Source organism: Protopterus annectens, chromosome 4.part0 (assembly GCF_019279795.1).
Source record: "Protopterus annectens isolate FY-2018-M chromosome 4.part0, PAN1.0, whole genome shotgun sequence".
In the NCBI taxonomy this organism is placed as follows: Eukaryota; Metazoa; Chordata; order Ceratodontiformes; family Protopteridae; genus Protopterus; species Protopterus annectens.
Genome location: NC_056733.1, coordinates 697,882,472 through 697,899,166, shown reverse-complemented (window position 1 = coordinate 697,899,166; position 16,695 = coordinate 697,882,472). Strand labels below are relative to the sequence as shown.

Here is a 16,695-nt window from a genome sequence, read left to right as displayed (position 1 = left end):
GTATTACTTCAGATTTGCTTCTAGAAAACCTATATTTTTCTGAGACTGTAGTCCAAATGAGAGTTAATTCAGTGGGAACAGAACGAAATCAGTCTTTCCCTAAAGATTTATTATGATTTGTTGCAGCTGAACTTTTCCACAGCCTTCAGCTATCTATGCTTTGTTGCCAGCTTTAGAGAATGTTTTCTTAATGACTTCCAATATGTCTGACATTCAATCTCCCGCTCCTAAAAAGTCTGATGGGTTATGCAAAGGAACCCATACTGATATGTTTTCTAATCATAAAGCAGACCTTGATGTTATTTCCTCATCTAAAAATTCTACAGCTAAACAGATTGCAAATGCTACCCTATTCCCTCTGCAAGGATGGGAAAGTTTTTGACACATTTAAGAAGAAAGTTTATTCTTCTACTACTTGGCTGAAATTATTACTGGTGTTAAATTCCTTAATTGCATCTGCTGCTCATGTAACCAAACATTCTTTCAATTGCTCTTATGATTGTGGTTGTTTGTTTGTCTTTTGTCTTTTCCTGGTTAGGGGTCGCCACAGCGGAACTCCGGTCTGCTAATGATTGGCAGTAGATTTTAACGAACGCCGAGGTGCCAGCTCGACTTCCAACCTTCAACGAAGCACGCCCATTTACGCATGTCTTTCGAACGCCCATCCAACCGCAGGGAGGACATGCAGACTCCACACAGAAGGCACTCCCCGCACTCCAGCCGAGAATCAAACGGGAGAACTTCTTGCTGTGAGGCAACAACGCTACCGCTGCACCACCACGGCTGACTAATTGCTCTTATGATTGTATTGATGCTAAATGCAAGGCTGCTGCTACTGGTTCAGTTATGAGAAGATTTGACTGGTTATGTTCCCAAAACATACCAGAAGATGTCTAGAAGATGTTAAAGCTGAGATTTTAAGCCGCCTTTTAGATAAGGATGTTCTGTTTGGCCCTTCTGCTGCTGAGGTCCTTAAAAGATTTGATGAAGAGGGAAATTGATTCAAGGGGACCTATATTTTCCATTTGATGAAGAGGGAATTTGATTCAAGGGGACCTAGATTTTCCAACCAACTTTTTCTAACTTCAGTAAAAATTTTGTAATTCAGAAGCCTTTTTCAAATACAGCTTAAATGGCAACTCAGTAACAAGTAGGATTTTAAAAAGTAGTGGCAAAGAGGCTGTAAAATAAAAAGGTAAGCCTTCCACATCCTTCCTCCTATCCTTGCAAGCTATTCCTCAGTCTAGGCCTTCATCTTCACCAGTGGAACAGATCATCTCAGTCAAATGGGTTTTGAGAATCATCCAGCAGGGGTACAGATTGCCATGGGAGTCCCTCCCACCTTTTCTGGGAGTTTCTCATCATCTTGTAAACCAGACATCCTTGTTTTCTGCAGTGTTAGGTCGCATGTTGCTACATAGTCTCATGAAATCAGTGTCCTACGATCAGATAGTCAGAGGATTTTATTCAAGTGTCCTTCTGGTGCTAAAAAGGGAACGTAATGTGACCTATTCTAGACCTCCCCTTTCTAAATGTCTACATCAAGGTCTCAAAGTTCAAAATGCTAGCCCTCCAAACCTTGGGGTCATTCACACCCCCCCCCTTTCAGTTTCATGGCAATGTTTGACTTAAAAAGATCACATTCCTTTTTACAAGGAATTTAGATGTTTTTCAGATTTTCTGTATATGGCCCACATTATCAGTTCTCCTCCCTACCTTGTGGTCTATCTGCTGCACCAAGGGTATCTACAAAGTGTTTGTCTCCAGTAGCTGCTTACTGCAGACTTCAAAGAATCTACATTTTTCCATATTTGGATGTTTGTCTTATATTTGTATACTATTTTTTATCAAAACTCTGAGATGTGTCAAGGAACTCCTCCTCAGTCTAGGGCCTTAACTGGACTGGCAGAAGTCATTTTTCAGTCTATCTAGCAGAACCGCTTTTCTGGGATGCCTTCTGGATACTTCCTTAGGAAGGGGGGTTCTTTCTCAGGACATAATAGAACTGTAAAAATAAAACTTTTTGACCTTTTGCAACCATTCTGTGATGTTTGCCAGGGAATTTCTCAGGATTCTGGGGTTCATCACCTCTGATTACTATTATTTCTGTGGCCCGATTTCACATGAGAAAAATGTAGTGGTAGTCTGGCATCGGCATCCCCACTCTTTATCCTTTCAGATTCCAGTGCTGGGATTTGTAAGAAAAGAGTTACTGCGGTGGGTGAATTAGGTGTCCCTCAGTCCTGATGCTCCCTTTTCACTTCCACCACCTCTTCGGTCTGTTGCAACAGGTATCTCAGACTTTGATTGGGGGACTATATACAGTGGGGTAAAAGAACATGTTCTGTGGAACAAACGAGAGAGAAAAGTACACAAGTGTCAGAGATGTTGGTTCTTGTCCATGCTGTAAAGGCTTTAAATCCTGTCTGTCTCCAGGTCCTTTGAAAGTCATCACAGACAACACTATAGTGATATGGTTTATAAACAAACAAGGGGGTACCAGATCTTATCCTATTTGCATACTTCATGATGGCCTGGGACGTAGCAACTCAGATCAGTTTGACTCTTCAGGTTTCTTACATTCCATCAGAGCAAAACATTGTAGCAGACAAGCTGAGCAGGAACAGAAGAGACCCTAATAAATCTAAATTCCAGTCAGGCATCTTCTTGGAAATAATCCAGCTGTGGTGAACTCCTCAGATAGAACCATTTGCCTCCTTTTGAATGTATGTATGTGTCTTTCAGCTTTTCCCGGTTAGGGGTTGACAGCGGAACTCCGGTCCGCTAATGATTGGCAGTTGATTTTTACGTGCCGAGCCCTGACACACAACCTTCAATAAAGGTATGCCCATTCACGCATGTCTCCACACAGAAGACGCTCTAGCTGAGAATCGAACCGGACAGCGTCTTACTGTGAGATGACAATGCTACCGCAGCACCACCACCGCGGATTTGCCTCCTTTTGAAACAGGTGGTTAAATAAATTTTGCCCCAGGAGTAATTTCAAACAAGCCTAGGAGACTGATGCTTTTTTATTTCCATGGACAGTAATATTACTTTATTCCTTTCCACCATTTCCACTGATATCCAGGATTCTTCTAAAGATCCAGAAGGACTCCCCTCCCCCAGGATGATAGTAGTGACATAGTTTTAGCCCAGGCAACAGTTGTTCTCTCCTTTTGAAAATTTTCAATGGCAATTGCACAGGCACTTGCCACAGGATTTATTAATACAAGACAGGTGGTTTAGTACATCCTAACTTGAAAATACTTCAACTGACGGTATAGATGATAGAGATGTGATACCCTTTACGCAGCTTTTTTTCTGAGGCCATGTTGCAGATACTAAAGGAGGCTAAAAGCCTGGTACTAGGAAGTCATAACTGTGTAAGTGGAAACAGTTTTCTAGTTGGTTCCTTACAACGAACAAGGACCTTTTCAAGGCCTGGATGCTTCCGGTTCTAGAATATTTGCGAGTTATTATCCTCTGGCCTTTCTTACTTCTCTGTTAAAATTCTTCTTTCAACAAATTCTGCTTGTCTGTACTTAGATCCCCTTTTTTCTGTCCTAAAATCAAACCGATTTTGAAAGAGGTTTTTAAATGTTTGTTGTCCAAGAAAACATGCAGCTCCTCCTTGAAGTCTTGGCTTTGTGCTGGAAAAGCTAATACTGCTTCTATTTGAACCAGCTTATCAATCTGAATTGAGGTTCTTAACTTGGAAAACTGTTACTCCACTGCCAATCATGAGTGGATGGGTGATTCGCTGTGGCAACCCCTGACTGGGAAAAAGCCGAAAGAAAAAGTTCTGCTTTTGGTGTATTGCTAGGGTGTGGATACATATACTCTTTTGAATAGCTTCATATGTTGTTTGGTGGATTTTTCCTTTCAGGGCACTAGCCTTCCTTCTCAAGGCACGAAAGCTCTGACGTTTTTGCTCCACAACTATTGCTTTATATGGTTCTGCTGGAGCACCCAGCAGTTAGGGCACATGGATGGTGACCTGAACTTTTATTTACGCAGATGTACTTTCCTGAGGTATATCAGAAAATTTCAGGTTTTCTCTGTGCGCTGTGTTCTAATTCTACTATTGTTTTGAAACGGTTCTTCAAAAGCCTCTCGTATTCAGACAATCTTTACTTCATTTCATCTTTTGATTTCTACACTTTTGTCATCTCATCTGAATTGCTAATTAATGCTTCTTCTATTCTTTCCAGTCATTTGTTCTTTGACTTTATATATTCCTCCAGAGTCTCACTTATTTTAAACACCTCTGAATGCATTTGATTTGATTTATTTTGTCCTCTAAATTACTGGAAGCCATCTCCTGTAGTACAACTGAAAAATGAACTGCTGTCTGCTGATCATTTTCAAGGATCTTCCCAACCAGAGTTTTTTATTCTCTTTTTCTGGTTGATTTTCTGTTATTTTCTCCAAATTTCTTTGCCTGCATTCAGACAGTGTAATGACTAGCCTGTAACTGACTTTTATGCAGATATTTAATTCTTTAGTGGTTTTAATTTACTACTTTCAGTTGTCATACTGGGAGAGCTTTAATCTACCTGCTGCTCAGTGTGCAGCCATCTTAGAAGTCCCATCCCTGAAAGTCTTCTTTTGGATCTAAGTCCACAGCATGTGGAGGAATGCACACAGACATTATGGTAGCGGTAGTGAAAGTAAACATTCCAGAGGTTCATAGGAGGTTACTAGGCTAATGGCCCTAGGACCTTTACAAGCCTAGCCATGTAAACCCCCCCAGAATACCCTAGTTGACTATAGATGGCAATTGTTTGCAGGGCGATACTATGATCAGCACCAAGTGCCCCTGCCCATGAGGGCTACCCTGGGGAGAATTTGCGATTTTCCATCCAGTTGCCAAGGTTGCGCTTAAGTAGGGTCGTTGAGGAGCTTTGCTTCACATGAAGTGGCAGCTTATTCCAGAAGAGTGGCAATTGTCTGGTAGACACATCTGTCTCTTGCGTACGTTCTATTAATGGTGCAGACCAGGTTGAGATCCCTTCTACGAGAGACTCTTGTCCCATTCACACCTCTCAAGTGTACCTCATTACGAGGAACGTACCTCATTTGGGGTCTTAAAAAGTTCATGTTCCTCAAAGTTCCACATTGAAAGGGTCTGGCACACATTCTCTATAAGGAATTTAACTAATATCCATGGAAAATAGAAATTAATTATATTAATTCATTAAAATATTTTTTTATAACTAAAACCAGCATACTTTAACCATCCTATGACCCTCCTAGTTGAAGTTGTCAGTAAGCCATTAGTATGTGTTCCACATTTTGCCCATTTGTGCCACATTATGAAGGCTGGTGTTCCTAATTTTGGGTATGGAAGGGTGAGAGCTATGGTCCCATTTTATTTGTGGATGTGCAGCATTTCCATTAGGGCAGTGTCCGAGACTGCTTTGTAGGCCAGACACAAGTCACCTCTCAGCAGCCTGTATGATACAGAGTGCAATGATAGGGCTTTCAGTCTTTCCATGCAAGTCATGTCTTGGAGGCTCTGAATTCTCTTGGTCTCTCCAGCTGCTGTGGGTGTCTGGTATGGTGCATACAGAAGGGGAGAGCATTGTACTCAATCAGTGGTCTGATATAAAGGCTAAGTACACTGAAGTAATGACCTCCCTGGTCTTGGATGCAATGCCTTTATTTATGAGATGGTCAGTGTAGAAGGTTTTCCTTGCTACTGTGGACACACGGTGATCAATGTTTAGATTGCAATCAACCGGTGTTCCCAAGTCATGCACTACTGTGTTTCAGCTTAGAGGAGTGCTGTCTGTATCATAGCTAGCAGGGTCTGCTTCTCTGTCAAAGGGGATAGTGAGGCATTTTTTTGCATTTAGTTTAAGGCTGTGGCTGTTGCACTTTGTCTGCATCAGTTCCTTCTTTAATTTGTTGATGTCATTGGGGGACACTGATTGCGCCCAGTTTACAGTCATCTGTAAACTTAGTAAGCCACAGGCCATCAACTTTTGACTGGACTTCCGAAAAATAAATTCCAAACAGTAGAAGAGCTCAGTACAAATCCTTGTGGTACACCACTGGTCTACTGGTAGAGGTGGATTCCCCTACTTTAACAGTGTGCATTTTATCTGTGAGCCAGTTTGCTATCAATCTCGTTACGAATGGATTGATGCCCATCTAGGAGAGTTTCTCAATGATCCCTCAGTGGGGAATTGTGTCATACGTCTTGGCTAAATCGTTAGGTGGTTTGTATTGCTTTACCCTCATCATTGACTTTCTCAAAGGTCACCGGGTTTAATAAGCAAGATCTACCCTTGACAAAACCAAACTGAATTGAGTCAATAGTTTGAAGGTTGCCTGTGTCCTGGTTGATAAGGTCCACGATTCTTTGCATGGATTTGCAGATAAGGCTGGTCAAGCCAGTTGGTCTATAGTTCCTAGGGTCGGTTGATGGACCCCCTTTGTGCAAGGGGATTACTCTTGCTGTTCTCCACTCATCTGGCATAAAACCAGTGCTCAGGCTGTGGTTAGACACAACTAAGTGGTTCTGATAGGTCTTATTTTAGATTTAGTAAGCAGCTCAGGATATTGGCTGGTCTCATAGAGCCTGTATATTTGGCCTTGGAGAGCAGTTGAATGACCTGTTCTTCGGAGTTAAATGTCAAGAATGCTATGGGGTATGGCTGATGGCGACAGAGGGATGTAATTATCACCAAATCAGTCAGCCAGCAGGTTGGCAATTTCTTCAGGTTCCATGTGAGTGATGCTGCCCACACAGCTGGGTATTCCCTTTGAGGTTTTGGACATGGCTAAAAATGCCTTAGGATTGTCTTTAGCTAGGGATGCTAACCTAGTTTTGTAACTTGCTTTAGTGGACTTTACAAGGTTTCTGATTTGCTTGTTTAGGTTGTGTAGGGTAGTCTTCCTTTGAGTACGTTCCTTGTTCTTAGATATCCGTTTCTTTCTTTTGTTGTTAACTTATTTATGCTTGGAGTCCACAAGGGTGGCTTGTTTTTGTGAGAGGACCTAGTTTTAGTCCTGCCAGTTACTGCCAAGTCAGTACATTTACTTAAGTGGCTATATAGGTGTTTGTGTACTTCTCCGCATAGGAGTCACCATTGCCTACATTAGCAACGGCTTTGAAGCCATTAATACGATTGCTTAAGAGGCGATAGTTTGCTTTTGAGAATTTTTGCTCCTGTGGGGTGTGTCAGGTCTCATCTTTACTTCAAATGAGACAGATTTATGGTCTGACCTAACTAAGGAGGGCAGCACAATGGGGGTAGTGCAGCAGCACTCCATCTTGGTAAGTACTAGGTCTAGGATATTTGAGCACGTTTTTGTTGTGCAGACTAACTGTTCTAGTGCATTTGAGTTAAAAAGTCTAGGAACTTCAGTGCGCTCATGTTTGTGCTCATGTAAGTCGTCCATTCGATGGATGGGTAGTTGAAGTCTCTGACGACCAAGGTGTTTGGCTGTATACAGAGCGATTCAAGCAAGTTCAGGTAGATGGTGTGTTTCTCTTGATTCATGGTGGGGGACCTGTAGCTAGATGGGATATGTTAGGGTGTTTCACCTATAGTTATTTGGACCTGAAGTAGCTCAAGAGAGTTGTACTGTTTCACCATTTGCAAGGTGTATTTGGATTTAATGATAATGGATACACCCCCACCTTTGGTTCTTTCACGCTCGTTTTGGGGTCTGAATGTTTGGAAGGCATTGTAGCCCTGCATGGCCAGATTACTCTCTGCGGCCTTGAACCAAGTCTCAGTGACTGCACAGATGTCAGCATCATCCAAGATGAGGAGTGCTTCTAGGGAGTGCAGCTTACTGTTTAGGCTGCTATCTTTAAGCACCATGACCTTGAGTTTGTCTCTACAGTATTTTTCTGCATTAGAATTTTTGTTGTTTTGGCGTAGCCTAAAAAAGGCTGCATGGCGGGAGGCAAGCGTCTTTGCCAATATCCTAAAGCCTTGAGGAGACAGGTGATGGCCATCTCTGACGAAGCATCGAGGTCTGTCAACCTTGTCTTTCCGGGCTGACAAATACTGGATCCCCTAGGAGTGACAACCAGAAGCTAAGCCAATTATTAAATTCAGTCATTTTTTTGTCTGTCCTATGGCATCATCCTAGGTGAAGGTAGAATGCTGCTTATGGCTAGGGAGATATCTGCCTGGCACACACAATCTGAGAGCTCTATCATGACTCTGTTTATATAGTCCAGAGAGGTATGTCTCAAGTCATTCACTCCAACATGTACTGTGACACAGTCCTAATGGTAATTGCTGCTGAGTTACTTGAGTGCGTGCGTGACTTGGCAAATCCTGGCATCTGACAGGCAGCTGACCGTGACCTCCTTGTTCAGCTTGGTGAGAGGGATGTTTGCTTGTCTCCCTATTGAGTCAAATATAATTAGGAAATTTGGTTTTGAAATGTTTTTCCTTAGGGGCTTATTTGCTGAGATACTGTTATACATGTTATGTGTACTGGTGGATTCTGTTCGTATACCAGTATGTGAGGGTTGACTGCATTTGGGAGGTATCTGTTCTTTTGGTAAGCTCTTGATTACCTCAGCATATGTGGGTTTGTGTGTCTTTACTTTATCTTGTGTAAGAGGAGAGAGATGTGTGAGCTGACAACCTTTTTGATGTCTTGTTTATTGTTCATTGTTCAATTGTTCAAGTTTCATGGTAAAGACATACTGTATTTCTATTAGAATTGCAAGAAAAAGTTAACTCTCTCTGATTTAAGTAAAGTAATGGTTTAGGTTAGCATGGTAGGACCTCATATCTTAACAGCAGCCTCCTCAATAAAACTTATATTTGCTAAATTGGTAGTTAACGAAAACGACTATGGCAAACATTTTGCCTTTTCAATATCTGTTATAAATCTTTCAGATTCCATCAAACCCCGTCACAGTTGTTTGATGATACTCAAAAGCTGTTCTGCTGTTATACATTGAATCTCCAGGACAGAGCTCTGTGCTACTTATCCCGTCCTTAATGTGTTTGAAGCCAGGTCTCAGCACCTGAAAAGCAGGTCTTTCATCTTGAGCATCCTTAGTGTGTTGCACAGTCCCCTGCAAGGGCATGGAAAGTCTTCCACATATTTTGTACCCGACTTTCTCCCAGAATAGGAGCTTCTTGAAAAACAGACCTCCTCCGAGGAAGTGTCCTTTAATCTTTGCCTTCTTGAATGGAGCCTGTCTGTTATGCCAACACCTGTCTAATGGGAAAGATAATTCATTACCCTGAACCAGATCAGTGAAGGTTATGCTTTTCACAGATATGGAATTGGATAAATGACAGATGGTAAGCTGAGATTTACAGGGTAGCTACGCTTTCTTAGAACTATGTTTTGGAGTCATTTTGTCACCTGCATCATTTATTAAAACCACTAAAAGTTCAGTTCAGCATGTGATTTTTCTCACTTTTTTTTTAACCCGTTAGGTATTATCATATTCCAGTTGGGAACCTGCCTGAGGACATCTCCACATATGGCTCTGACCTTTTCTTTGCTCGACATCTTCGGCGACACAACCATCTGTTTTGGCTGTCACCGACATCACGACCAGACCTTGGTGGGAAAGAAGCAGATGACAACAGATTAGTCATGGAATTTGATGAAAGGGCCTCTGTGGAAATCAATAATCCAGGGTGTTACTCAACAGGTAAGTGAAATATTCATTAGATGTGTGTGTGTATAATGATTTACTGCCTTACTCAGTGAGTTGAAACATGGACAGGACTTCTGCACTTGTCCACCTACTGTGAAAAAATATAGACCTTTCTGCAGATAACTGAATTATGTCATCACTGTTACTTCTGTAACAGTAACTTTCACAGAGAGTTACTAGGGATGCCATCCTGGAAACCACTGAGGAGTTTAGCCCAATTTCCCTGGGAGCACTCTCTGGTTAAGGGAGCTAGGTTTTCTTCTCTGGCTGGACTGTGATAATTACATCAGTCATATACCATGATTCCTTAGCTCAGTTCCTCTTATTATGCTGTCTTTGCACATATCACTCCTGTCCCTCCTGCTCTTGCTTGAATGACTTGGATCTAATGTTGATGCTTTCTGATTGAGTGATTATGGACATGTTTTATTTAGAACAAAATTCACCATATGAAGCTGTCTGCAGCACTGCTTTATTAACAGGAATACAGTGAATTCTTCTAGTTACACACTTTCCTTTGACAGTGGTAAATCAAAACACTCTTTGGTTCTTACCCTACACTTGGCATGTGGGTTAATATTTCATATTCTGGCACATGACACAGTGCGGTGTGAGTGGATGTTGTATACTTCTGAACTGAAGTTTGGATGTGATGATAAACCCAAATCCCATCTGCTTGCAATATTAGTAGTTCAGGTGAATGCTGAAAATGGCGCAACATTGGGTATGTAAGAGTAGGTGTGGCATTAATGGAATGTCACAAAAGAAACATAATAATAATAATAGAAGCATAGGAAATGGGAAGGTATTTAACCATTAACTTCAGCCATTAAAACCAGGCTTTTGAAAATAGTAATACAAAAAAGTACAGCAGAAAAGTACCACAACCAGATATCTGTAATTAAGAGACAATTATTTTATCAGCGCACTTCCGGGTACATTGGCTAAAAATAAAAACACTTTCTTCATCTATCACTAATCCATTTTTATTCTTTGTGTTGCTTTACTTCATATACCATTCTCATACATTTCTGAGGATTTTTTACTACTTGATCCAGATGTAATTCCGTATGGTGCTACAGAAATTTTGACTGCTCGTAATACAAACAAAAATTCTGCTGGTGTATTTTTTTCATTCTTCACCCTGTTCTGCTCAGTCCTTTGCACGTTGCTTATAGTTCGTTAACATTTTACTGTGCTTTACCCACAGCTTCAGCTTATTTTCATTTTTTTTCACATTTCATATTTTATTTTCTTCTGTTTAATTCCATATTGGATTATAAATTAAGTGTCCCACACAATTTGAAGGTGCTAAAGCAATGAAATTTTCTAAATAGAAATAATGAGAATGCAAAATATTGTATGAAATGTTTAAAAAGTAGTGATAAAATAAATAACAAAAGCCCTTGTTCTTTTTAGTTAGTAAATGGGGAAAGTAACAAGCAGTTCAAGAGAAAAATAAAACATTAGAGTGGTGTTATGCAGATACCTTAATTTCTTTTGTATTATTGCACTGCCTTGACGAAATAGAGACAAAATACATACGTATTTAAAAATAGGAAATAGAACTAAGTTAAGATGGTGGTATTTTAGATTAATTTTTACTTTATGCAAAATATGAAGAATCTATGCATGCAGTGGAAAGAGTAGTAATTGAAATAGAAATTAAAGCAGTAGCACATCGGGATAAAAAAAATAATTTTTAATGTGAATAAAGCAGCTACACAGTGTGGGTCTGAGTATGCACTTTAAGATATGCAATTATTAGAAATATGATATCCACTAAAGGAAATGGGAAGAAGTGTTAATAAATTGAGAGAGAAAATTTAAGCTTGTTTACCTAGATAGTGCAGTATAAAACTGCAGTGGTGGTGCTGCGGTAGCATTGTCGCCTCCATAGCAAGACGTTGTCCCGTTCGATTCTCAGCTAGAGCGTCTTCTGTGTGGAGGCACAAGTGAATGGGGCGTGCCTTCGTTGAAGGTTGTGCGTCAGGGCTGGTAACCCGGTACGTAAAAATCCACTACCAATCATTAGCGGACCGGAGTTCCGCTGTGGCAACCCCTAACCGGGAAAAGCCGAAAGACCCAAACAAGCAAACCTAGATAGTGCAGTGATCACAACAGAACATGTACATGCACAGTCCAGGTGAAGAAGTTCACATAAACAAATTCACAAACTCTGAGTAATTATAACGGGTACAAAGTATAGCAGACAATTGAAATGATGAGCAGATAGGAAAAAACTAATGTGGATTAATGCTCGTCTTTCGGTTTTCCCGGTTAGGGGTCGCCACAGCGGAACATCAGTCCGCTAATGATTGGCAGTAGATTTTCATGGTGCCGAGTTGCCAGCTCGACACCTAACCTTCAATGAAGGCACGCCCATTCACGCATGTCTTTCGGAACGCCACTCTACCTACGGGGAGGACATGCAGACTCCACACAGAAGGCACTCCAGCCGAGAATCGAACGGGAGAACCTCTTGCTGTGAGGCAACAATGCTACCGCTGCACTACCATGGAATGTGGATTAATGATGGTAATAAATTTGGGAGGTAAGCAGCAGAGAACATAGGGTGGAAGTAGAAGTGATGTGGGTGAGGGAGGAGTTAGATCATATGCCCAGGGAAAAACACTTGCAGTCAGAATTTTGATGGCGGTGTCTTTTGAGTTGTGCTGTGAAAGTGGGGAAAGAGCAGATTTCTTTTATATGGTGGGGGAGGGATTGGCAGAGTTTTAGTACAAGAATGGAGGAATGGTCAGTACAGTGCATTTTGGTTAGGTAGGGCCTGGAGGGAGGTAGTGGAAGAAGACAAAAACTGCATTTAAAGAATTTATATTGCATGGAACATCCATAACGGTCAGTTACTTATTTTGTACAGGATGAAGCTCCTCTGCTTTGGCTTTGCAGAGGTTGGTAATGCACTGTGTGGGTGTTGGGGGGTGAGGGTGGTCTGCTAATGTATATGTGGCTGTCACTGTTGTGTGGATACTAGGACAGTCCATGTGTGGTTACTGGGATGTGCATACTGGTTGGTTGTGTTTCCTGGGATAGAGGTTTAATGTTTCTGAGATAGTGCGTTGGTGATTGAGGCTACAGTGTATGTGAGGACTGGCATTTATTTTGTGAAGTTGTGGTGTTGCTAGGATTTTGTATTTGCTTGTGTTTACTGTAACAGTATGCAAGTTGTGTCCATCTATGTTTGATGTTGTCTACCTGAGGTGACCTGTGGCTGTTGTGGATGGAGAGATTGTGGAATGTATTGTCTGCTGGCACTGTGTGTCTCTGTCTGTGCATGTGTGCCTGTGGGAGATCTGCGTATTTTTTCTTTGCAGGTACCTTTGAGACATACATACATAGGTTGGTAGGATGCTCACTTGAGCATTTGTTTAAACTGCTCAGGTGAGCAATTTTTAGCCATCTAAATTAGGGTCCTGATGCAGTTTAGTGCAATGTGGAGAATGCATAGGTCTGAGTCACATTCATCATAATGTAAAAGCAATATTTCTGAGGGAAACACTGGCAGAATTGAATGAGTAAAGTAATTAAATGGAGGAAATAGGGTGCTAGGGTAATAGGGAGGCAGAAAAGTAGCAGTTGTTGAAGGTAGAGAGCAAGAGTGGAAGATAATAAGGAACTATTAGAAATGAGGTTTTGTGTTAAAAAGCTCTAAAGGGAAATACATACTTTTTTCCCCTCTCAGTATTAGAAATAAAATATTTATGGTGTAGAGGTAATATGAGTTGAAGCCACTAATTTTTAAGAATGCTGATTACAAAGGATTCCTTATGAGGTATATGAATGGTAACAGTCATTAGTAAAGTTAAATGTTAGGTAGGTCTGTACATTGAGAAGTTGTAAGAAGAAATTAGAAAAGCAGTTATTTTTATGGGCAATGAGTTTGAAAAAAGTATTTAGTGTGTTAGGGAGTTATTGGAGCGAAATATTTAGGATGGTTGTGTACAAAAGACTGGTGTGGGGATGGTGCAGTTTGGTGAAAATGGAAAAATGTTTAAGGTACTTTGATGGTGAAAGCAGGCGTAATAAAATGTGTTATGCCAGTCTCTGTAATCTGGATTTGAAAATTATAAATAGTACCTTTGGAGACCTCGAGTTTAAAAATAAAAGCACATCACTTACTGTCTGATTAGAGGTACAGTGTAGACGTGTGTGCTGCATAAAGTGCACTCCGCTGTCTTCTACTCTCAGATTCTGCACTGCAGGCAAGTTAATTTGTTGACTTGGTAAGTGGACTGATCTATTAAGGGAATCTTTTCTGTTGTAACCGGAAACAAAAGTAAAGTTACAGCAGGCTATGAAACACTGTAGCAGACAAATAATTATAATAAATAGGATGTTGAGGAAACATTAGAATGGCATAAGCAGCTGAAGCTGTTTACATATTTGGTACACAGAGCCAGCAGTTTATGAAAGCAGCACACTAGTGTGCTCCATTTAAATAGTAACTGGTTAAAAATGTGTCTCACACTATTATAAGGATTATATATCTGAATCAGATTATTCTACATGCACAGTAAATTGAACCATAAGGTTGTCTATGAACTCTCTGCTCTGCAGTTTTATTTTTAACTTATTACTGAATTATTTTTCTTTATTCCGATCTTGTAATTAGAACTAAATTATGTATTGTAGAATGTGCTGCAGTATATAACTAAATTTTTATTTGAAATATTTTGTTACAATTTTGCAATATTGAATTTATTATAATTTTGTGTGAAGTTTGTATTTTTATTGCTATGGTAATAAATAAATGTGTGCATTATTAAACTACCTTGATTCCTGTTTCATCTGTTACTTTTTTACTGTATATTTAAATCTGTTTTTACTTTTTAACATCTACTTGTTTTAATACCTGTTTTGTAAAGTGCTTTGTGATGAAACCCTACAATAAAGTTGAGTTGAGTAGATTAAAATCATGTGATAACAGTGGGTCTATAAACAAGATTGTAATTTATTGACAACTTCTCTATAGGAGTGTAAGTCACCTGTATAGGTCATCAGAACTGGGCTATGCCTGCACATTCAAATCATTAACTATTCCTGGTAAATCTTTCTCAATGTATTCTGAAATGAAAGATGAATGAAAGATGCTTGGCAAAAGGCACTCTGCTAAAAATCATCATCTTTCATAGAACTAGTGTGACATATGGTGCATTTGTTGCCCGAGTATGTCTTCTTTCTAGGTTTGGCTCCTGGCCTTGGTATGCTAATCACTGAAGCTCCCTTCCATTAAAAAGTTGCATTTTTTCTCTGACTTCTCAGTTAAAAAGCAGAAACGTAAAAGCACTGCAGAGTCCAGCTGTGTAAGTTGTGAAAGTTTTTTATTCCACCTGACCATTCACATAAGCTTTATTTAAAGCTTACATTTCAATTATCCCAAAAATGTCTTTGCTGATTGATTCACTGTCTATTATTCATGCACTTGATAGTTACCTGTTTTTATATTATCAGGTTCACTCTTATTTTTAAACACCTTTATTAAATTATCATTTAAGACATAGATAACATAAATTAATAGAAAATAAAGGAAAAACATATTTAATATCTTTTCTATTTATATATTTTATACATCCCATGTGTTTCCTTTTATAAAGGTCATCAGCCCAACATTTCATAAGTTGCTCAATTCTTGCCTCCCCTTATAACTCACTACTCCTGAATGTTATTCTGTATGTATCGTTCCCACAATTTACATTTATTTCTATATAATTTACTCCTTCCCTTTTTAAAGATCTCTCTTCCAGTTCTTTTATTTTGTTTTACAATATTCAGTACTTCAAATGCATTTGATTTAGACTTTGATTTTCATTATCTAGTAATTGCACTTTTGACAGCCAGCAGAATTAATATTTCTAGGCAGTTGAGATCCTGTCTCCCAGCTCAAAATAATTTCCTTAGTTACAGCCATCTGCTCATCCAGGAATTGCCATCTCATCACATTCCAAAAACATATATTCCCAGTTGCATCTTTCTTCCACATCAAACCTCCAACATTTGCTTTCTACCTGAGGAAAAATTCTTTGAATTCTGCTTGGGGTATAAAAGTACCTATGCAAAAATCCTAAACCTGATGGACTTTGTTGCGTACTTGGGAGCTATGCATATGTCCTCCCATTGTTCCCTTGTAAATTGCTTTTCCAGTCTATCTTTCCAATCTTCTGTAACTCCTCTGATTGATTTTTATAGTTATGCAGTATTTCAGATGCCCTACTAATGATGCATTTTTAACAGCAGCTTCTGTTCTAACTCCATTAAAAACTCTACCAGAGAAGTTATTTCACTTATGTTTCCCTTGACCCTTTCTCTTTGCCTGTACACTGATATCAGTCATTAGTAGGGAAGGCAGTCTCTAGCCTGCAGTCCAAACGTCATATTGGCATCATCCCAGTCTGTTACGTTTCCCTATTTGCTCCCAATATCTTAGTTCGTTTTCCAATTTCTTTTCCTATTTTCTTTACCCCTACTTGCAGTAATCCTTGTTAGCAAAATCTCCTTTCTCCATTCGCATGCTGGCTTTGTTCTTGGAATACTTTATGAATATAATATTCTGTATGGTGGTTGTTATTCTCCTTAAGGGTTTCCATCCGAAATCCCACTTTATCTCCTTGTTTTTTGAAAGTCCCCCTGCTTTTTACCATCATCCCTTTCCACTTTGACTTATAACCTTCTGCTTGTGTTATATATATATGAGCCTTAATGATGTAGCTGTAAAATAACACTTCAGATCTGCTAATTCTAAACTACCTTGTTCTATGGGAAGGGTCATCTTATCCCACTTAATGCTTGCCATCTTCCCTCTTAGTTAAATGTCTTCAACTCTTTATTATTGCCCACAACTTATACGCTGGTTGATAAAAACATACCTCACCTGCATATAAAACTGTAGGGACTGAAAACATTCACTATTTGTATCTTGTTTTCCACATCCATAAAGAATTTCCAGTTATTCAGTTTTAGTATTATCTTTAGTTTAGTCTCTTCCTACATATCCTTAGTTGCCTTGACAAAATCTCTTT

The 16,695-nt window shown here is 39.7% G+C and overlaps 1 protein-coding gene across 1 annotated transcript in view; it reads left to right on the top strand.

Annotated features, from left to right (window-relative positions):
* Positions 1–16,695, top strand: part of POLE (DNA polymerase epsilon, catalytic subunit) — a 1,031,469-nt gene that overhangs the window by 751,155 nt on the left and 263,619 nt on the right. Inside the window, exon 37 of the mRNA XM_044069769.1 lies at positions 9,432–9,652. Coding sequence (XP_043925704.1) covers positions 9,432–9,652 — 221 coding nt within the window. The remainder of the gene's footprint in view (positions 1–9,431; positions 9,653–16,695) is intronic.